General features: G+C 49.7%; 8 protein-coding genes across 8 annotated transcripts; 6 read left to right on the top strand and 2 right to left on the bottom strand.

Annotated features, from left to right (window-relative positions):
* Positions 1–35: 35 nt before the first annotated feature.
* N7508_003103 (uncharacterized protein) lies at positions 36–1,277 on the top strand (the record flags this gene model as incomplete). Its single annotated transcript, XM_058461169.1, has 1 exon — positions 36–1,277. One exon carries the CDS (start codon positions 36–38, stop codon positions 1,275–1,277), a length of 1,242 nt encoding a protein of 413 aa, XP_058321746.1.
* Positions 1,278–1,451: 174 nt separating this feature from the next.
* Positions 1,452–2,651, bottom strand: N7508_003102 (uncharacterized protein; the record flags this gene model as incomplete). Its single annotated transcript, XM_058461168.1, has 4 exons — positions 1,452–1,594; positions 1,661–1,774; positions 1,839–2,022; positions 2,112–2,651. 4 exons carry the CDS (start codon positions 2,649–2,651, stop codon positions 1,452–1,454), a joined length of 981 nt encoding a protein of 326 aa, XP_058321745.1.
* A 367-nt stretch (positions 2,652–3,018) lies between these two features.
* N7508_003101 (mitochondrial 54S ribosomal mL50 protein) lies at positions 3,019–4,495 on the top strand (the record flags this gene model as incomplete). The annotated part of the gene is made up of 3 exons (XM_058461167.1): positions 3,019–3,575; positions 3,667–4,060; positions 4,118–4,495. Coding segments are annotated over 3 exons (1,329 nt in total), but the record flags the coding sequence as incomplete, so codon positions are not given.
* Positions 4,496–4,771: 276 nt separating this feature from the next.
* On the bottom strand, positions 4,772–5,836 carry N7508_003100 (replication termination factor 2; the record flags this gene model as incomplete). The annotated part of the gene is made up of 3 exons (XM_058461166.1): positions 4,772–5,209; positions 5,271–5,757; positions 5,817–5,836. The coding sequence occupies 3 exons, from the start codon at positions 5,834–5,836 to the stop codon at positions 4,772–4,774; spliced, it is 945 nt and encodes a 314-aa protein (XP_058321743.1).
* A 134-nt stretch (positions 5,837–5,970) lies between these two features.
* On the top strand, positions 5,971–7,852 carry N7508_003099 (uncharacterized protein; the record flags this gene model as incomplete). Its single annotated transcript, XM_058461165.1, has 3 exons — positions 5,971–6,067; positions 6,190–7,146; positions 7,200–7,852. The coding sequence occupies 3 exons, from the start codon at positions 5,971–5,973 to the stop codon at positions 7,850–7,852; spliced, it is 1,707 nt and encodes a 568-aa protein (XP_058321742.1).
* Positions 7,853–9,549: 1,697 nt separating this feature from the next.
* On the top strand, positions 9,550–12,504 carry N7508_003098 (uncharacterized protein; the record flags this gene model as incomplete). Its single annotated transcript, XM_058461164.1, has 11 exons — positions 9,550–9,719; positions 9,780–9,876; positions 9,928–10,107; positions 10,159–10,256; positions 10,314–10,350; positions 11,056–11,107; positions 11,170–11,434; positions 11,487–11,541; positions 11,610–11,814; positions 11,871–12,106; positions 12,157–12,504. The coding sequence occupies 11 exons, from the start codon at positions 9,550–9,552 to the stop codon at positions 12,502–12,504; spliced, it is 1,743 nt and encodes a 580-aa protein (XP_058321741.1).
* Positions 12,505–17,517: 5,013 nt separating this feature from the next.
* N7508_003097 (GFA family protein) lies at positions 17,518–17,973 on the top strand (the record flags this gene model as incomplete). The annotated part of the gene is made up of 1 exon (XM_058461163.1): positions 17,518–17,973. One exon carries the CDS (start codon positions 17,518–17,520, stop codon positions 17,971–17,973), a length of 456 nt encoding a protein of 151 aa, XP_058321740.1.
* A 1,096-nt stretch (positions 17,974–19,069) lies between these two features.
* On the top strand, positions 19,070–21,277 carry N7508_003096 (putative topoisomerase family protein TRF4; the record flags this gene model as incomplete). Its single annotated transcript, XM_058461162.1, has 1 exon — positions 19,070–21,277. The coding sequence occupies one exon, from the start codon at positions 19,070–19,072 to the stop codon at positions 21,275–21,277; it is 2,208 nt and encodes a 735-aa protein (XP_058321739.1).
* Positions 21,278–21,530: the final 253 nt, after the last annotated feature.

The raw sequence follows: 21,530 nt of genomic DNA, 5'->3' as shown, positions 1-21,530 counted from the left end.
GATTCCGGAATACCTTAACTCCGAGCACATACACAATGGCCTCTCCAATCCCCAGAGGTCTCCGCCAGGTGCTCCAGAAGTCGCCTAACGACATTGTCATTCTATCTTCCCTGCGTACACCCGTCACTCGCGCCAAGAAGGGCGGCTTCAAGGACGCCTACCCAGAAGAGCTCCTGACCAGCGTGCTCCGCGCAACCCTGGAGGCAAACCCCAACCTCGACCCAGTCCAGATCGACGATGTCCTGATCGGATCCGTCCTGCAAGAGCTGGGAGGCGCCAAAGCTGGCCGCATGGGCCAGATCCACGCCGGTTTCCCCCACTCCGTACCCTTCAACACGATCAATCGCCAGTGCTCCTCCGGTCTGGCCGCGATCACAACCATCGCCAACGGCATTCGTGCAGGTTCCATAAACGTCGGTGTCGGCGGTGGTATGGAGTCCATGACCCGCAACTACGGGTCGCGCGCCATCCCCACCGTCCTCTGGCCCGAGCTGAAGGAGTCCTACTCCCAGGACGCCCGCGACTGCATCATGCCCATGGGTATCACCTCCGAGAACGTCGCCTCGCGCTATGGCATCTCTCGCGCTGACCAGGACGCCTTTGCCGTCGAGTCTCACGCCAAGGCCTCTGCCGCCCAGAAGGCCGGCCGCTTCGACTCTGAGATCATCTCCGTCGCTACCAAGACCCTCGACCCCGAGAACCCCGATGCTCCCGCTAAGGACGTCACCGTCTCCAAGGATGACGGTATACGCCACGGCTTGACCCTCGAGAAGGTCAGCGCCCTCAAGCCCGCTTTCTCCGCCGACGGTGCCTCCACCGCTGGTAACAGCTCCCAGGTTAGCGACGGAGCTGCCGCCGCCCTGCTGATGCGCCGTTCTACCGCTGAGGAGCTCGGTCTCTCCGGCTCCATCAAGGCCCGCTGGGTCGCCTCCGCCGTTGCCGGCTGTGCCCCCGATGAGATGGGTGTCGGCCCTGCCATCGCCATCCCCAAGCTTTTGCAGTCCATTGATGTCAAGGTTGGCGAGGTTGGTGTCTGGGAGATCAACGAGGCTTTCGCTTCCCAGGCTCTGTACAGTGTTCGCAAGCTCGGCATTGACCAGGCCAAGGTTAACCCCAACGGTGGTGCCATTGCTATCGGTCACCCTCTCGGTGCTACTGGTGCCCGCCAGCTGGCTACTCTGCTGCCTGAGATGGAGCGCAGTGGCCAGGAGGTTGGTGTTATCAGCATGTGCATTGGTACCGGTATGGGTATGGCTGGTATGTTCGTCCGCGAGTAAGCATAAGCTTGCTTCGTATAAAATGGGTTGTTTTTGTTTCTGTTTCGTATGATATCAGCGGTGCATATGTATATAAATTACTGTTAGCATACAATGAATGCTTTTCTTTTTGTCTCAGTTCAATCTTTATTTCATAAGTAATATCTAGGCTTGTAGGCATCCTTGCCCCCGAGGCTAGTAAGCAAAGTCCTGACCAACCAATTCCTCACTTAACTTCCACAACCTCTCCGCCTCGAAATGGCTTGTCCCCCATGGCTTGACAGTATCAATCAGCGGGTCAGCGACATGGCAGTCAATAAGATAGGCGCCATTGTTTGCTTCGAGGGAAAAACAAAAAAGGTCAGCAACATTCTATAGATCAATGCTGTGTTAGTAGAACGCACCTTTAAGAGCAGGATCAAATGCCGCATAGATATGAGTAGCAGCACCACGCTCCAGCGTCTTGGGATTGAACTCAGCCCATCCCTCACGGTTTCCCAGTTGTCTATCGATGAATTCTGCTCCATGTGAAAAAAGGGCGATTAGTTTAATATGAATGTTGTAGAGGTGTGAGATACTAACGCAGTCCGACATCGCCACTCCAATCAAGATGACTACCAAGATTGGTAAAGATCACACCAGGATGCAGACTGAACGCAAGCAGACCATTTTTGACACCCAACTTGGAGGAAAGCGAAAGTGCCATTAGCATATTGGCTGTTTTAGCCTGGCCATAGGCTGCCCATTTGTTGTATGTCTCGCCACCCTAGACGAGAAGAGAACGAGCGTATATTAGTCCAATACCAAATAATGTAAAACTTCCCAGCGATCAAAAGTGTGAAAAGAACAACTTACATCGAAATTATAATCATCAAACCGAATAGGACTCAACCTATGCCCATCACTAGTAACCATAACAACCCTCGGGGCCTCAGAGTTGAGGATCTTGCCCATAACCAAATTCGTGAAAAGGAATGGCCCAAGGTGGTTTGTCGCAAACTGGGATTCGACTCCATCCTCTGAAAGACCGTATTCAGTGGCCATGATACCGGCGTTGTTGACAAGGACATCGATGGTAGGGATATCAGTCCAGCTGTTGACTTGCTCTGCTGCACTGCGGACGCTTTTCAATGACCCCAGGTCGATTTGCAAAGTGCGAGTCTTGAGATTTGGGTTCGCGGTATGTAGCTCGCTTACGCATTGTTCTAGTTTGGCGGTGTTGCGGCCTGCTAGGATTAAGTAGGCGGGATCTGCCTCTGCGAGAGATTGGACGAAGGTTCCGCCTAGTGAGCCAGGTGATACACCTGTTGTTAGGATGACTTTGTCTTTCATTAGGGCTTTGTAGTCGGTGACTAGTTCAATTGTTGTGGTATTTGTGTTGTACGGGGCTGGCATGCTGAGTTGGATAGCTATTTGCACTGGGTAAGTGTGTTTGAAGCTTACTTTGGGATGTGAGATATTTGTTCGAAGGGGCGACGGGAGTTATATAGCTGCATAGGCACTGATTAATGATTCCTAAGTCCGCCTATGACCGGTATGCCCGATAATACTTGGAAGTGACGAAATTGCTTATTATCGGAAAACTCCCAAAATATAGTGGTTTCTGCTATCTAAAATGTAGGTTAAAACAGAAGAAAGCACAGCAAGGCTTACTTACTCTGTTTTGCCTATCTGTGGAGGAATAGGCAGCGTTATATAGTGCTAGACAACAAGGACCTTTTGTTTATTCAATATCGAGCTCGATCATATAATAAAGATAGGTAAAGAAAGGCTAAAAGACGCGCAGTTTTATTCAGTTGATGTTCAAGCAGCCAAAAATGCCAAGCATCGGAATCCAATTTCACGTGACTCGACTTTCTCAGATTTGTTTCTCCGTGCAAGTCCAAGTCCGCTTGATCAAACATCCTTTGCGCCCGCATACACAATGAGGCCATCAATGCGCCTCCCATTGCGGGAGGCAAAATACGTTTGCTCCAGCTGCAGAGTTGGAGCTAACCCACGCATCTCGCCGCTCAACCAGCAATTCCTCCGCAATGCCTCCGACTCCCCCGGATTCCTCGAACGCACCCGGCGCGGGCTCTGGGGCACAGACAAGCCACCAGGCCCGAAAGACCCCTACTCAGGAAGCCAGATAATGCCTCAGGAAGAGACTGCGGCTGAAAGCACCGATCTTTCCCCCGGCAAAGCAGAAGAGGAGACATCACTCCCCGATGAAATGGATATCCATAGCCTGGACTGGAAAAACATGCCCAGAGTCGGTTACACCAAGGATAAAGAATGGATCGTCAATGGCGCGACCTACGCCGACAGAGTCAAGCCGTATGTTTGACCAGTTTTTGCAAGCCGTGCCTCGCGCATCATGGCGTGATTTTACGACGAAGATAGCTGACAATGGCTCTTGTTTTCATAGATGGTATAAAAAAAAGTCCCCGCTATCGCTTGACAAAGCTCTTCACCAGGCTGTCATTGAGTTCAGTGTGATGAGCATGCTCGGTAAGACTTACGGCGTCCTGGAGGGCTATGAAGACCGTTCGCAGGGTATTCTCCAAAATTGCAGTATCGAGGGCGAGTCCGCAGAATGGGGTGATCGCCTTCGATTCAGCAGCAAGGACACGCGAGACTCAGTCGTTACCTTTTTCGGTCAAATCGCCAAACCAGGTACCACAAAGGAGAGCCTTTTCTCTCAATTAAGCGACCAGGGAAAGCTGAGAGAGGATCAATTCTGGGAAGGTGGAAAGATCGAAGCGAGGAAGGAGAGCACTGTGTCATCTCTGCCATTGAATGACCCAGAGCTGAAATTTGCCGTTCGTTTCATCATTCGCTCACATTTGCTGGTAAAGTTCGCTAACTAAATCTCGCAGTTCTTTACTCGCCTTTCTCAACTCACCGGCCAGCGTATCCCCGATGCAATCTACTCTTCTGCCACTGCTACAACTGTCGGCGAGGCCATTGCTGCCTACAAGGAGTTGATTAAGCAGTCAATCAAGATGACCCCTACGCGTCTCCATGAGCAGCTTGCCAAGATCGGCACTGAAAGCCTGGGTAACGTCAAGATTTACGACTCGCGCCGGACTCGCCAGGACAGCGATGAAGATGTTGGCCGCAAGAAGGTCATTGTTACTTCGCTGTACGAGAATGGTCTGATCAGCCACCCCCTTGGAAAGAGGAAGGAGTGGATCAAGATGCAGAAGAAGCAGGAGAAGGAGGCGGCCAAGCAGGCGAAGCTGCAGATGAACTAAGGGTGTTTGTTCATTTGCCCTGAAGAAATTTGGAGGCATTTGTCTCTATTGAAACAACCTTCTGTATATTAGAATTGTTGATTAAATTTGCATTTTTGTTCTTTCTCATCTTATCAAGCCAATGAAGGTAAAGAGATGTACATTTTCATCCTGTTATGGTGAATATCAAATTTTGGCATAGGCACCGTAAAAAAATAAACCCGAAGACCCGTATACTCCGACACAACTCCGTAGCCCAACGATAAAACAATAGTATCTTTCTTCCAGTCCAACGGTCTACCTCCGCGCAGAAGAAGGAATAGAAAATCCTCTAGTCATGAAATCACCGTTCTTCGACGCCCCATCCTTCTTGGAAAAGAGACTGTCAATATTCTCATTACCCTTCCGGCGCTTCTTCTTCTCATTCTCCTCTGCCAATACACGGGCAGTGAGAGAGGAAGTACCGGCATTCTTGATGCCGTTACCAGAAGCACCGTTGGGAACCGGGGTTGATGTATTACTCCGGCTTTTGAGATCGGATGTCTGTTTCGAAGCATCTGTGGTATCCTCAGCAGTGGCATGCTTCTTGCGCTTCTTGGAACTGGGAGCTTTCTTAAGAGAATGTGTAAGACCCTGCTCGGCAAGTTTATGACCTCGCTCAATGAGACGCTTCTTATCGTCTTCTTTAGTGGTAAGAATGGGGATGATATTCTCTTCAGCATAAGATTCGTTGCACTGGAGAGACAAATATCTGTCAGCCATTATATCCGTACCACGCAACTCAAGCACTTCTTACCTGCAAACACTTGTCGCCCTTAAGCTGTCGAATGGCTTCCTCCGCGAAGACATGCCCGCACGGCACCAGGTACACGGATTTCACACCGGGTCCCAATGGCTTCGCGGTAATCGGGCAAATCCAGCCCTCGCCACGCTCGCGAGGAGCATGGGCGCGGTCTGATGGGTGCTCGGTGCGCTCGGTATCAACCTCAAACTTCAGCTCGACAACATCCCGGAGCGACTTTACTCGCCCGCATAGGATCTCTTCGCAGTCGGCCTTGGAGCTAATTCCCTCACCATCGTCGCCGGGAAGCAGGAACTGGAGGACGGCGTCTTTGTTGTATAGGTTCCCGACCGAGTCTGAGACGATTGGTCGGGATAGGGCCTTGTGCGACAGAGGGCAGGTTGTCCAGGAGTGTTCTTGCTGTTCGCGCTGGGCCTCTTTTACTTGCGCCGTGCTCGGGGCACGGGCTGCTTCGCGGACGAGCTCGCGGCGGGTAGGGATACTGAACAGATATTCGTTAGATATGCCAGACTTCAAGTTTAACAAGGACAAAGAGCTTACCTTCCACCGTCGTTACCCATGTTGGCGAAGTTGAGGTTGACTCTCGCCACGATAAAGCGCAAAGATAGCGGGGCTGACTCAGCGATTACCGGCGGGTATCAACATCTGGCCAGAAACTCTCTCCGCACCATAAACAAAGCTCAATGCTTCAAGCATGAAGTCCTCTGACTTACTTTTGCTGCTGGCTACGACTGTGTCGACGGCCCAGGCTAGTGACAAAACTGCTCGCCCTCGCGGTGTAGGCCCGGAGTGTAAGTATTGGACCTTGACTGTATCTCCACCTTTGGAGTAGCTGGTGATGACGGGGAGATCTACAATGCCGAATTGCTTTGCTTGTTTTATTTAAAGCATGGTGCTGACCAAGGGTTCTCAGTTGCCAAATTCTACCAGGGTTCGCCGACATTCACTTGTATCTCGAACCCTTCGATCCAAATACCCTTCTCAGCTGTCAACGATGACTTCTGTGACTGTCCCGATGGAAGCGATGAGCCTGGCACAGCTGCTTGCGCACACATCTCACGTAACTCTCCACAGGTAGTTGCAGACCGACCTGGCAACAGCGATCTGGATATCGCTCTCGCCCTTCCCGGATTCTACTGCAAGAACAAGGGCCACAAGCCATCTTACATTCCCTTCCAACGAATCAACGATGGAATCTGCGACTACGAGCAATGTTGCGATGGCAGCGACGAATGGGCCCGCGTTGGTGGAACCAAGTGCGAGGACCGATGCAAGGAGATTGGCAAGCAATGGCGGAAGCATGAAGAGCAGCGCCAAAAGTCCATGACTGCTGCTCTGAGGAAGAAGAAGGATCTTCTTGTCGATGCTGGTCGTCAGCAGCAGGAGATTGAGGATCACATTGTTGGCCTCGAAGCCGAGGTCAAGGGTGCTGAGGTCAAGGAAGAGAGCCTTGAGGCTGCTTTGAAGACTGTCCAGGAGCAGGAGCGCAAGGTCGTCCGTTCTGGTGGTGGCAAGGGTAAGGGCAAGGTTAACGCCCTTGCTAACCTTGCCAAGGGCCGTGTTGACGAGCTGCGTAATGCGCTTGTGGATGTGCGTCGCCAGCGGGATGAGACCCGTGAGCGGGTGAAGGAACTCGAAGATATCTTGGCCAAGGTCAAGGTTGAGTATAACCCCAACTTCAACGACGAGGGAGTCAAGCGCGCGGTGCGCAGCTATGAGGACTATGCTGCTCGGGAGGATACCACCAACGGCGCAAACAGTGCTCAAGACCGTGACTTGGATGAGATAGCCAAGGTGGATGGCGAGGAAAGTGGTGTCAACTGGGAGCACTGGGAGAATGAGGAAGATGGCTGCCAGAACTCTGATCTTAGTAAGTTATTTTGTCTTTTCAGCACAGCCCATCTGGCTAACAAGGAACTACAGTTTACAAGTTGGCTGCTTATCTCCCTCCATCGCTTGTCAGCTTCATTGAAGACAAGGTGGTTACAGTCAAGAGCTTCCTTGAAGAAAGCGGCATCGTGACCAAGTCCGATGAGGATTCCTCTTCGGAATCCAAGGCCGTGACTCAAGCACGCGATGCTCTGAAGTCTGCACAGGATTCTGTGACTGACTTGAAGAACAAGTTGCGTGACCAGCGTGCCGACCTCGAGACTGACTACGGCCCTGCCTCTATCTTCCGCGCACTCAAGGGGCTTTGCATCACTCAAGATGCTGGCGAGTACACCTACGAGCACTGCTTCCTGCAGTCGACCAAGCAAAACCAGCGAAAGGGAAGCAACTCCGTGTCCATGGGCAAGTTTTCCCACGTTGGAACCACCAGCGTCGAGGAAGTCAACGAGGCTGGCGAGGTCATCTCTGTCGACAAGACCGTGATCGAGTATACCCGTGGCCAGTCCTGCTGGAATGGACCTAACCGCTCCACCAAGGTCATCCTGGAGTGCGGCGAGGAAAACGAGATCTTGAAGACGGCAGAAGACGAGAAGTGCGTGTACTCTATGCGCGTTACCTCGCCGGCTGTCTGTGCGGGTGGCGAGGAGGCAGCCAACGGCGCCCCTCGTTCGAAAGATGAACTGTGAAGTCAGATCTAGATCTGGCGTTACCTTTGAAAGTTTGTTACTACATGCATACCACGAGCTGAAATCCATTGCACTTTGAGCGCCCATCCTTTAGTCTTCACTGATATCCACATTCACGTTCAATTAAGTTTTGATCAAGGTTGTACATGTATTACAGGCTTGCGCCCTTATACTCTTCTGTTTCCTAAGCCCTGCCCAAGATGATAACGACCCCAATAAGCCTTTGTCAATGAACCACCCCGATACCTTTAGCCATTTAAAAGCAATATCCATCAGCAACATTCCCTCCAGTTTCAATCACATGGCACCGAACTTCTCACTGTCAACACCCTTGCTCTGTTCTTCTATCCCTGATTGGATACCGATCGTGGTTGTAATGCATCATGGCTATCATAAGCGATACCAAGGATAGTTAGCCTCGACAGGGATCATGCGACGGCGCGGGGCAGCGCTGACACTCAGTAAACTACACCTGAGCAGTTCCTAGGAACAATGTCATCCACTTGTTTGAGTTGTGGTTTCGCTCTAGGGTGGTCGCATCAGTTTTGGGACGTACTGTAGCTGTCGTACGTATTTTACATATATGTATCTCCTTTACAACTACGGACACATAGCCGACCTGGGATTCACGGAAGTCAAAGATCACTTCGGCTATAGTTCTTGGACAAGCAAATTGGCTGTGCATGGTAGGTGCAGATTCAAGGAGCCAGACCAGAGGTCTCGAAGGGAGCGAGATTTGAGAACAACAGGGAAGTATGAATTTCGAACTCTTCAAACTTGAAGAGCTTCCCCCGCATGTTACTCACTAGCGTGACTGCTTCTAGTCTCATGGGTGATATAGATCTGATAGGAGGCTATGATGCCGTCCAGGAGTCTTGGCGCAATGAGATGCAGCTGGTTTTCTCAACAGAAGTGTCAATTCTTCTAGCGGTGAAGGGTCCACGGATGATCTTTCCGCAACGCTGGATACTTCTACTCTGCAGAGTAATTGAGTGGAGAATAGCCGACGTAGATGACCCGCTGGATGCACAGCTCCGCGCGGGCCGCTCCTACCAAGATGATCATGACTGGTCTAAGCGATATACTTTTTTCTATTGCATTTGGGCCCCGAACCTCACCTAATGGCAAAGCTAAAAAGGATATTTGATCATCGCCAAATGAGTCTTGCGTCCAGGCTGCCGCAAGACCATGGTAACCACAGGAAACGAGGTATGACTGACAGTATCCATTCTACGGCTCAAAGATTTCAATCAGTCACAGGTTGAAGCCCAAATTAGTTGAGTGACGAGGTGTTCACTTCTCGCTGTTGCTGGCCTCGGCTACAGTAGATCTGATGGGGATATGCCGTGTGAGTACCATTCATACAGCAACTATGCATCAAGTTGCATCTACCTCCAGCCAGCCACGTAAAGAACTTTACCTCATCAAACATAGTAAGTCTAGTTTATGCAGTGGAAAGTCAAACCGCTTTAGCTTCACGCTGCTTTATGGATTAATTGGTCTCTTCAGGACCACTGTTCTGCGTCGCATATATCGAAAAGTCCTGATTAAATCCCTCAGCTGGAATTTGGGGAAAAATCTTCTGTCTTCTCTCTATAAAGGTGCAGTCTAGCCCCCTCAGACACTCTACTACTTTGAGCCCATCTTTAGCAGATAAAAGTTCAATCTTGGACACTCGAATCTTCAACATTTCCACCATGTCTGAAAGCAAAGACGGCCTCTTCAACATATGGACCTGTGACAAGGCTGGAACAACAAAGATCACCAACCGTATCTTTGTCGCAACACCCATTGACCCGGACAATACTGCGACATTGGAGACAATTCGGGCCCTCCTTATCACAGACAACAAGCTTGATTCCAAAAAGTGAGTTGCTTACCCATCTACCAGCTAAGTTGGCATGTTCTAACAGTTCAAATATCACAGGGCCCGATTGCCCTTCTGTACCAAGGATGGTGCCCGCATAGGAGATGACGCTAAATGGTCCCTTTATGAGGGCCTCATCGCTGGCAAGCCTAAAGCCGTAAGGGCTCATCCGATGAATGTAACCAAGCATCGCTAACTCCCAGTTCAGGGCACAAAAGACAAGGCCAAAGACAATGCCGAAGACAATGTCGGAGCTTCCGTCCATGAGAACACCGGCCATGACGTGTATTTCGAGTTGCCTGAAGAGGAAACCAAGCGGTCCAAATATGTTGAACTCAGCGAGCCTGTCAAAAATTTCCTTCAAACTCCATTGGACATGAACTTTGCTGTATGTTGAATACTTATGCTTCAATTAATTCAAGCTGACAACTAGAACCAGAAAGACAAAGTGGATTTGCTCACCGCGACCATCAAGGACTTTAATTTAGGTGGCTACGATCATTCAGAGTTCAAGTCGATTGCCACTGCCGATTCAATGTAAGTATAGTAGCTTTGACAAAGTTCTTGCTATCGCAGTCACTGATCGTGCACCAGCTCGGCGGGTTCTCTGTCGGACGAAGATTGGGACAGGGTTTGTCGAACCACCCATTTCTTGCATGGTCAGCGAATGGTTTTTTCGAAAAACCTCCATGACGTTACAAGAACGTTCCAAAGAATTGACAAAGCTCCATATGCTAGTAAGGACATATCTCACGTGCAAGACTCGAACCGGACTAATCTCTCTGGTGAAGCATTTTCTATCAAACCGAGGGACCTCAGCGAGCTGGGAACGGCTGGTGCTAATATCAAGCTTCCTAAAGATACAGTGAGGCATTAACCTAATCCCTTTTCCTCTCCCAGGTCTAACGGCAAGCAGGCCTTGCATAGGTATCCTTTGTATATTGTCACGGATGATTCCTATGTCAATGTGTTCGAAACCGCCAATGCGCTCTCCAGCAGCCTTGCATCGAGCAATTTTTCACAAACTGATATTGAGGCTTCAATGTGGGTCAACTGCAAGCCTTTTCTATAACAATAAGCTAAACTTCTGCAGCGGAGGAACCCTTTTTGGAATAAGTGCTGGTGCTCAGGCTGGGTATAGTGAGAGCGACAGCGATGCCGTGGCTAGTGCCAACGAAAAGAAACACCGAACCATGAACATCACATACAATGTAGGTAGATCTATCCTCCTGTGTGTCTCAAGGCTGACAAGTCGACATAGTTTCCAAGAGCGATACTGCATCTTGACCACAGGAGCTTAGAGCTGACTCCTAACTGCGAGACAGCCTTGAAACAGGTCAAGGACAAAGAGACCGAAGAAGCTTTGATCGAATTCTACCAGAATTTTGGTTTGTCTCAAATTTTTACTTCTCTTCTACGTTTCTAGACAAGCTGCTGACACGCGTGATAGGACATTTCTTTGCCACCAACGTAGAACTGGGTGGAAAGTTGTTTGCTACAGAGCAATTCACATCGGAAGATAAGGCAAGCACATCGGAGAAGGCAAATGCGATGAAAATTAGCGCTGCCCTATCCTTTTCCTCTCCCTGGGTCCAGGGCTCCGCTAGTTACAGCAACGATAAGCAGCACGCGGAAAGTGAAAGCAAACAGACCAGCAGCATGAGCAAAGCGCTCTCCTGGGAAGCTGTGGGTGGTGATACGACGCTTTGCAATAAGTGAGTAGCCGTTCACCAGGATTGATAACCCATTTACTAATCTATAGCTTAGTCCTCCAGCCTGGTGTTCCACAGTCAAGCCCTTCAGGAACTGGAGAGTCATTAACGTGAGTTGCCTCCTCTATGGACTGACTCACTAGCTTTTTCGGATCCTCTGAGCTGACTATCTCTGTAGCAAAAGGATGTCATGCCAATTGGAGACTTCATTGGGACATTCGATGGATATGAACATATCCCAAGCCTTTTTCGACAAATCACGCAAGATTCCAACAAGATAGTGATTTCTCGCTTCCGCCTCCGTGCCGATGAGGGTTCGGATGGAAAGATAACGGGGACGCAGTATTATGGTCTTCGCTGCAACCCCTCCCACGAGAAGAATAGTACGTGCAACCCTAATCATTGGATGACAAAACCGATGGCGCTAACGACGGAGCAGTTGGCCTATTCGAGGCGTTGAAACACCACTTGCTTAACAGCGAAACAGCGCTTTACAACCATAAAGCGGAACACATTGAGAACGAGATTGACAAGGCCGAGAGAAAGCTCGGCTCGGCAGGATATACGGTTAACTGGCATGAGTACATCGGCATTGACACGGAAACTGATCGGACGAAAGAGGGCGGCTGTGTCTTTGAGGTCAAGGTTTGGACACAACTGCATCAGCCGGCATCGGTATGCCCTTTTTGTATCGAGAAGAGCAGGCTAGGACTGACGTGTGACAGCTACAATACGACATGCCATATCCATTATGGAACAAGGCTTACGGAGCTTATGTTGCAGCAGACACGAGCACCCATATTGCCGGCACGGACCTCGGGATCTTATACTATACTTCAATGCCTGAACATAGGGCGTACTTTAAGTTTTTGAAAGTTAGAGATCACCATGCTACGGGGAGAATTGGTGATAAAGATCATGTCGAACTTCACTTGTGTGACAAGCATTACAGACGCATCGGACAGGTGAAGCGCTTCAAAGGGGACTACGCAACCCTGGCCGTCGAAATGGGGACGTCCGCCATGAGTGACATCTTCGCGTTCAATAATGCCTACATGGAATATTGTCGCTAGGACAAGGATGGATGATGCCTGTTTCTGGGAACTGAGATATTGGCTTATCTAATTCAGGGCATTTCTGATTGACATTGTATTAATATCAATAATCGTAGCAAAATTGCTCCCACGGACAAAACCGGGTCCCTGAAGTGGCTCAATGTTTTTGATGAATATTACGCAACGTAGAATAGCGCTTGGATAGATTCATGACAGCGTTAAGATCCTTCGATACTGTAGGCCGGCCAATTCTCCCTGTCTCTCGATGGATCTGCCTTGGAGAATCTACGACTCCTCTGTAATTGAGGCTCACGAAAAACGATGTCAGCGACTAATCTGTACTCCGGGAGGGGCGAGCTCATTTCCATTTAGTGATCAAAAGCAGCAAGAGGTGAACGAGAAAGCAGAAATGGAAAAGCATCCCATGCGGTCCAAAACTAGGTGCGTATGGCATAGGGACCAATAATACCGACGCACATCCTAGGGTGGTCATCGTCCAATGGACACCGACACCGTCGTACATAGGATGGGATGCCATGACCATGCCACCAGCTACCAGATATCGCACCATTGTAATACTTGCTGAAGCGCTGGGCGCGTGTTTCCCGTAGCTATCAATGATGTTTCATAATTGCTGATCTAAATGAATATCAGCATGAGACCGAAAAGACCGCAAGCAGAAAGGCCGGACCACACAAAGATGGTCGGATAATTTGTCCATCTCAACCAAAATAAAGAGATTGGGAGAAAACGGCTCGCAATGATCGCTGGCCAGAGGCGGAATTCAGGAGGTAGAGTAGCGCCAGGCCGTTTTATTGTCTTCTGATGTGCCAACTTATAATTTTGTTTGAAGATCATTGTCGATGGAACAAACGCCAGTACGGCAGAATAACATATCTTTCGACTAGCATCCCAGCATGAGCTCGCGAGGGTATACATAGCTGACGGGCAGATCGGAAAAGGGGTTTAGCTACTTGAGTATGTAGTTGCGGTACTAGGAAGATCACTGGCCGAAGAGCACTCTCAAAGACTGGCATCTCATTACAAACTCGCTAAGGCATATAAAGCAGACCGCCAGATCTGCAAGGCGCTCGAGATACTAAAACATGTGGTTTTAGTGCGCGAGAGAACCTTATCCCAAGAATACACTTGCCGACTCTGGTCCCAACATGTGCTCCTATAGTATATGAAGTCGATGGCCAGATCGACGAGGTATTCAAGCTGATTGAACATGTGGCTGTGGTAGAAGAAACAATTCTAGCTGAAGAGGACCCTGATCGATTGCAGGCCCAGTATGACCTAGAGACAATAACGCAGGCATATGAGGAGGAGCAAGGTAGCCGACGGTTCATATCATTCATTTGTATCTGAACATAAAGTGCTGCCAAAAAAAAAAACATATATCCGGCTATGACTGTGGATCAAGTCCAAAAGAAACTCCTAGTAGAAGGTCGTGATGCTCTAAAACATGTTTATTGCTTCTAGTGAGGCCTTCTTTTGTCAGGTATCGAAGCCACCGCCAATTCAAATACAAAAGAACCAGGCGCAGAAGTCGCATCAGGGATTTGAACATACAGTTGCATCCCTTGACACCAGGAAGAGAAAGAATAATCCATATAACCTAGAGATGGGCGAGTCTACAAGACCATATTCGCATAGCATACGAGAGAGCAATAGTACAATATAACCAGCATATGTATAGCGATATAGCGATGGAGCACCAGGATCGACAAAAACTCAACGTACACGAGGTCAAACATCAACCTATTAACAAGACGCCCCACCCAAAAGGTTCCAGGCCTGGACAGGCAACCAACTCAACCATGATCATAACAAAGACATCTCATAAGCTTGACAATAAAGACACCGGTCCACTAGTTCGACAATAGTGGGAGTCCCGGTCTGGTATGGGTCGTTGAATTGGAGGAGGATGGCGGCGATGAAGGCGTGTTAACTGGCTTAGTGCTGAAAGGGCAGTTAGCATATCTCTCGCCTCGGTTATCTACGCGCCACAAGATGCAGCTTTGGGCGTATATCAAAGAAGAAAGGAGGAACATACCTTGCAGCTAGCGCAAGAGCAAGAGTTGCAGTCACCGGAGCAGCAGTTGCAGGAGCAGGGACCCATGATGAATAGATGATAAGGATAGACCTTAAATATAGAGAGATAAAAAGAGTAGTAGTTTGGCTTGGAGATATAAATCGCTTGGATAAAGAAAAGAAAAAAACCTAAGAAGCAACGGAACTGAAGCTGACTTTATACCTCATCCAAGACAAGCTACAGCATGACTATGACATGCCAGGGAAGGTCCTAGTGGATAATCAACCAGTATTTCCACATTAAGGTATATTATGCACATCCATCCAATCCAAAACAACCAAAATACACCAGCAACGCAGTCGGCGCGCCCCATCCACCCCCCCCCCCCCCATCGCGTGGTCGAGTCAAATGAAGTCCTGCATCCCACTCTGGAGCCCCCTCTCCAGTCTCCAGTAGACACTATCCACTACATCCTCACGCGCTACCCGCTACCTGACTTGCTACTTGTTTCCTGTTATGTTATTGTACAGACAACTCTAACGCTCGCCAATAATGAGCCTTTCGGGCTCTGCTTATGATGCGGGCTTCCAATAGATACTTCCTACCCCCTCTTCGCTCGGCTCGGAATGGGGATGATCGGAGGGCTGCTCTCCGATCTGTTTTCTTGTCTGCGGAGCTACGTAGTATTGCCTTTTTCTGTCGGTTGTTGATCCTGATACCTGATACTGAGGATATTCTCATAAGTTTACTATGTCAGATTGTAATCTCGGTTGTAGATCGGAGTTGCTTTGTGCTTGGACATGTAACTACTGTACACTAGTACACTATAGCTGTGGTATGTTTCTACGTGGTTGGTCTGTTTCTAGATGGACTGGGACTAGGAGACGCACCGCAGGGTTCACCTATGGAGACGGGATTCATGGCATGCGTTTGTACGTACAGGTACAAGTACGCTTTGCTGGAAGCGGCCATGGCCAGTGGAGATTGTTTGTGCTTGAGCTCCATCACTCCATCACCCCATTACTCCGAAGTTCGAGCGTGGGAATCCTACGTTGCAACATATGATAATGGAGCTCGTATACAGTAGAGCAGACCATAGGCTACTGGACTATATGTAACACTATTATGCGTAATATGAACAAGGCTCTCGTACGTGGACAAATAAACCACCATCATGCTACGACCATAACTACGGCCACGTTTAGATCTGCACTCCCATGTCTGGCTCCACCGGTTTCGGGACGGGCCTCTGATATGTATACGGTCATATAACCGGATGTTCTGTAACGGGCATAACGACTAGCATCCAAACAAGAAAAGATCGGAGACCAGGTGGGGGGAAAGCCAAGACGTATTTTCCGGCGCCTGGAGCGGCGCTGCGTTGTGTTCTCGGCGTGGCAGCCTATGAGGAGGCAATTGTTTGCGCGGTCTGGGGACCTTGGAGGAGGGGCGCTGTCCGGTCTTATTGGTAGCCTTGTTCGCTCTCCTGGGTGGAGTTTTTCTTTCTTTTTTCCTTGATTCTTTTCAAAGTGTATTTACCAAACGAGAAAGATGATTCCGGGTTACGGAGGTGTACGTGCTTTGCACCTGCATTGGGTTGTATCAGAGGCTGAGGTGAGGAGGATCGACGGTTGAGTTGACTGGGATAGATCATATGTTGCATATTCACCCAGACTGCATAGCATAGTGTATCTGTATACTGTACTTTGCTTTTGAGCGGAAAAAAAAAGCCCGTATACTCCCTCGGGCAGTCCAAGATCAGATAACACTCAACCCTGGCACGTTCGGGCCTCGGAAAGAGATTCCCAAGAGAGCCAGAAGTGGAGAGGCTGCAGCTTGGGAGCTGAGCATATCATGCCAATGCATCATTCCCATGTTGGCTCCGATCCGATGCTACTCTTCTCGGACTCGTGCAGCATTGGGGTCCGCTTTTTATTTCATTTTGACTTCGAGACAACTCGCTGATCCAGAGTCATCGTGTTGGCGAAAAAGGCGCATCGGCAAAACACAGCCGCGAAAGCCGAAAGAATCCCCTTGAGTGGAGATGGAAATAACGGGGAGGTCGGGTTGAAAATAATGCCTGAATGTATGAATCGAGATTCTCGGTGACGCTACAGCAGATGCGGACATCGTTCCGGGATATGGCTACCCCCGGGGCTTTTCGTTTTCAGATATGTGTGAGGGAAGACGAGGATAGATCTAAGTTTTACATATATTCAAGCCGTTTGGATACCGTTGAGCCCCTAAGGTTGGCCTGAGCCTAAATGGCTGAATATTGGGCCTGATGCTCACAAGGTACTTGGATACGAAGAATAAAAGTGGTCAAGCAACCGCATATCATTGATCTGGCGGAAACTATCCTTTTTGGTGACATGCCAAACTTCTTGCCTACGAATCCATCCGGGCTATCCTATGGTATCATATCCTTCTCGCATGGTCATGTCACGGTCTCGAGCATTTCACAGGTCTGAAAGCTGCATCCTGGGAGGATGACTTATTTCTTCTATAAAGGGGGACTCGGTCAGTCACCCATCGAAAGGGAGAGAAGAGGAGGACATCACATACAGGGCAGTTGCAAGCGCCGGCAGGGCACTGGCAAGAGGAGCCGCAGCTGCATCCGTGGTCGCCTGGTGTTGTTAGTGACTTCACTTCAAGATACCCCGCCATGACCCCGCCATCTCAAAATTGGGGGGATTCTTTTCGATTCAAGATCGCAAAGTCACAGCGAACGGCGAACGTCAAAGATCGACTTACTCATTGTGAATGTGGTTAAAAGGTAGATGAAAGTGTAGACTTGAAGTTGTGGTGGAGAGTGGGGGAGGGGAAGAGGAGTTGGGTCGGACGGGATCTTATATACTCGTGACTTTCCGGAGTTCAGTCTCATTCTATGCAACTTATTGAGACCCGCTTGAGCACATAATTCTGACTGTTACATGTAACAACATCAGGTACTCGGAGGTTTGCTGTGATTCACTAACTCGTTCTAACTCGCCATGGCTACCTCCGTCGCTTGTTTATGTGGAGGCATATCAGTATCAGTTGACCTGGATTCTACAATAGATCATACTCAGCTCCAACTATGTCATTGCAACAGCTGCCGCGCGGTGACCGGGCAACTTTGTTCGTCATACTATGTCCTTCAGCATGAGCCAACCCTTGATGGCCTCCAGAAATACCAACACACCAAAGATGTGAGCTACTTCTTCTGCAAGACCTGTGGTGCTCACGTCTTCGCGCATTCCGAGCCCAACGGCCATTTTCTACTTGCTTCGGGGTTATTAGCAGCAAAGGACTACCCTGCAGTGCAGAGGATTGAGCACTGGAAACAAAGTGACAGTGGAGATGGTGGACTGAGCACATTGCTAGCTGGAACAAGTCTGCTGTCTCAAGCAGTCGGCTTCATGCATACAGCTCAAACAACCAGCAGATACAGAGACAACGACCAGTGAATCCCGTTAAACCAGAACCAGCAGAGCAGTCCAAACTGCAAGCTCGCTGTCTATGCGGAGGATTCCAATTTTATATCACTCCACCAGATGCATCATCCTCACAAGCATCTTCACCATGGTCCGACCTCTTAGTCCCATACCATTCAGGATCTTCATCAAACCCGGATGATGTCAAGTGGTGGCTACGAGAGACAAACGGCAAAACAAAGTATCTTGCTGGAACTTGCACTTGCACTACCTGCCGACTGAGCAGTGGTTTTTCCCATACAGACCTGGGCTTTTATACCAAAATCCAATATCTTCAATGCAGATGGATCACCGCTGGCATTCGGCCGAGGTACCATGCAACAACATAATAGCTCACCTGGTGTATATAGGGAGTTCTGTCGTTCCTGTGGTGCAACAATCTTCTGGCATTGCGACGAGCGTCCGTTATTGATTGATGTGAGCGTTGGCTTGCTCCAGGCGCCTGGTGCTCGAGCTGAGGGTTGGCTGGAATGGGCGACAGAGCGAGTCAGTTTTGCGGAGTTGGCAGTGCAGAATGATTTATTGCACATATTGGAGGAGGGACTTAAAGCGTACTCAGGCGTGAGAGACAGAGTGCCGAGAAGCGATTGATCATTCAGAATGTTGTCTCAGATACGGGGAGAAGACTGGCAATATGATAACCGCTGCCTATTTGCGGCGTCTTCTGTTCTCCAGGCAGTGACTTAGTTGAGAGGCGTTCTGAACTTTGGACGAAGACACGTTATAGTTAGCTACCAATCGCATGTACATGTGCTCTGTTACAGAGTAACCCGGGCTATTATAAGAAGTTGAAATGTGGCTGGCAGGGACACGGCAGGAGCAGGAGCAAAGCCATTGTAGGGACATGTATCAGCACACAAGTGCAAGTCACACACAATAAGTCGAATTGTCCACAGCGTAGCCACTAGTACATATTTGGGGTTGAGAGGCGAGGCATGATTACAGCCGTTTACCGCCCTCACCGATTGATGGCAGAATCGCCAGTTCATCCATTTTTTTTTTCGCGTCCGCTCAAGCTCGCTTCGTTCACTCCGCACCATTTTGATCTTGCGTATTGCAGGAGTACAAGATGCCTCCATTCCAATTTAGGGGAAACTCTAACTATCGTGGGTCACGTCCGTACCCGCGACATGAGTTCACGTTCAGGGCACCGAAGCCACCCACCGCGGAGCGTCCGCTCTTGTCGAACAAGAGGGAAAGCACACCAGAGCAGTTACAGGGCGAAACCAAATCTGAGCCGAAATTTGCATCGCTGGCAACATTGAGCGATAGTGAGGAGGTGGATATGGACACATCAGATTCCGAAGACGACGAACGCCCACGCAAGAGACGTGCTTTAGGTCTTGATGGGCTCAACGACGCCGACGTAACGCGACCTGACCCCCCACCAAATGTTCCTAAGTGGTCAAACCCCGATCCTTACACGGCGCTACCCCCACCAGACGAAAGCAAAACACCCAAAATCGACTTCGTCAAGCTCATTCGCAAAGCGCGTCTTGACAACGCGGCTAAGTCCGAGAAGTCCGACGCCGTCACCGACAACCAGGACTTTATTTCTCTTGGAATGGCGGACGAGGCGGAGCCTCAGGATAACGCGCCAGAGGGTGCCCCACGAGGACCCAAGGCAATGGAAGGCCTTGACCCTTCCATTACCAGCCGCAAGCGAACCCGTGACGATGAGCTTAAAGGCTTCTCGAGAAAGTCGGGTAAGCCTGCTAGCCGGTTTAATTTCGATGGCTCGGTTGTTGATCAATGGCGACCGTTGCCAAACGAGGCTGGCACGCCATGGCTCGACATGCCAGATCATCCCCAGTCAATGCACATTGGCACTCAGTTAGTATTATCCTTGTGGTTCGTTCGCTTTCACATTATTTATATTTCGCCCAGGCTACATAACGAGATCATGAGTTTCTATCATTGGGCCAAGCCTCAGGACTTTGAGAACATCGTCCGGGCAGATCTAATCACCCGAGTGGAGACTGCCTTCCGACAACGATACAGCAACATTCAAGTGCGAGCCTTTGGTTCCTATGCGTCTGGACTCTACCTTCCAACTGCGGATATCGATCTTGTTCTTCTCTCAAACACCTTCACGCGCACAGGAGTTCGAACCTTCGGAGAGAGAAAGGGCCAGATCTATGGATTTTCAGCCTTCGTGAAGGGCAGCAACCTTGCAGTTCCTAACTCGATCGAATGTATCGCTGGCGCTCGCGTGCCAATCCTCAAATGGGTCGACAAGCTTACTGGACTCCGCGTAGACTTGTCTTTCGACAATGACAGCGGTTTGGTTGCCAATGAGACATTCAAGAAGTGGAAGGCCCAGTTTCCTTCAATGCCGGTCATTTTGTCTGTCATCAAACAGTTCTTGCTGATTCGGGGTCTCAATGAAGTTCCAACCGGTGGACTGGGAGGTTTCTCTATTACTTGCTTGGTTACAAGTCTTCTCCAGCATTACCCTCAGGGTCACTCTCAGCCCAATCTTGGAAGTATCCTCATGGACTTCTTTTACTTTTACGGAAAGCATTATCGCTATGAAACCCAAGGCATCCGGATGGAACCACCGGGATATTTCAACAAGACCTTCTTCGGAAATCCCGATCGCCTTACTATTGAGGATCCCAACAACCAGGACAACGATATCTCAGGCGGCACGAAGGAGATTAGCTTGATTCTCAGAACTTTTTCAAAGGCCCACACTACCCTGCAGCGTCGCGTTGAACAACTCGCCTCTAACGAAGATCACAAATCGAGCATTCTGGGACCTATCATTGCAGCCAACTTTGACGAATACATCGAACAGCGCGAGCAGCTACGCCACGTGTTCCTGATGGAGCCGAGATTCGCACGCTACAGGACACCTCCCCCGCCACCACCAGGCCCGTATCCGGAAGATGGAGTTTGTTCTCCTCCACTGCCTCCCGGTCCGCCACCAGGTCCTCGTCAGTCAAACCGGAAGGAAAAGAACAAGTCGGCGGGTACGAAATCTGAGCCCGAAGATATTTCTTCAGATGACGAGCCTTCCGGAGAAACAAAGTCGGGCAAGCCCCGTAGAGACGAAACCCGGCGTGTGGCCTGCAAGGAGCGTGCTGCGCGATTGAAGAGACTGCGACCAGATTTGAGCAAGATTTCCAACTCCCTGAGCTTCAGCCAGGCTCGCCGCGTTGGTGGCTACGAGACCAACGAGGAAATGGAGAGAGACCTCGATAATCGCGAGAGGGATCTCCACAGCAAGAAGGAGACTAACGCGGCATGGAAGATGGTGATGGATGATGCTTGAGCTTATGACTGACGCCCGCAACGACTTTCATTTGCTTTCCTGCTTTCTTTGATTATCGTTTTCTGTATCATGATACCCCCTTGCTTCGATTGGTTTGGTGATTTGCCCTGGGAATGAATAGTGAGCATATGGCAGTGGCGCATTGGTCCAATGGCGCAGTGGTGCAGTGGCCTAGTGGGAGGATCGGAGGTATTTTTTGTGATTTCGATCAGCATGTTGTTTCTCTTCGACGAAGAGATAACATCAAATGGGA

The sequence above is a fragment of the Penicillium antarcticum genome (genome assembly GCF_028974205.1).
Source record: "Penicillium antarcticum strain IBT 31339 chromosome Unknown utg000003l_segment0_segment0, whole genome shotgun sequence".
Classification (NCBI taxonomy): domain Eukaryota; kingdom Fungi; phylum Ascomycota; class Eurotiomycetes; order Eurotiales; family Aspergillaceae; genus Penicillium; species Penicillium antarcticum.
This window is presented reverse-complemented; position numbering and strand designations above follow the sequence as displayed.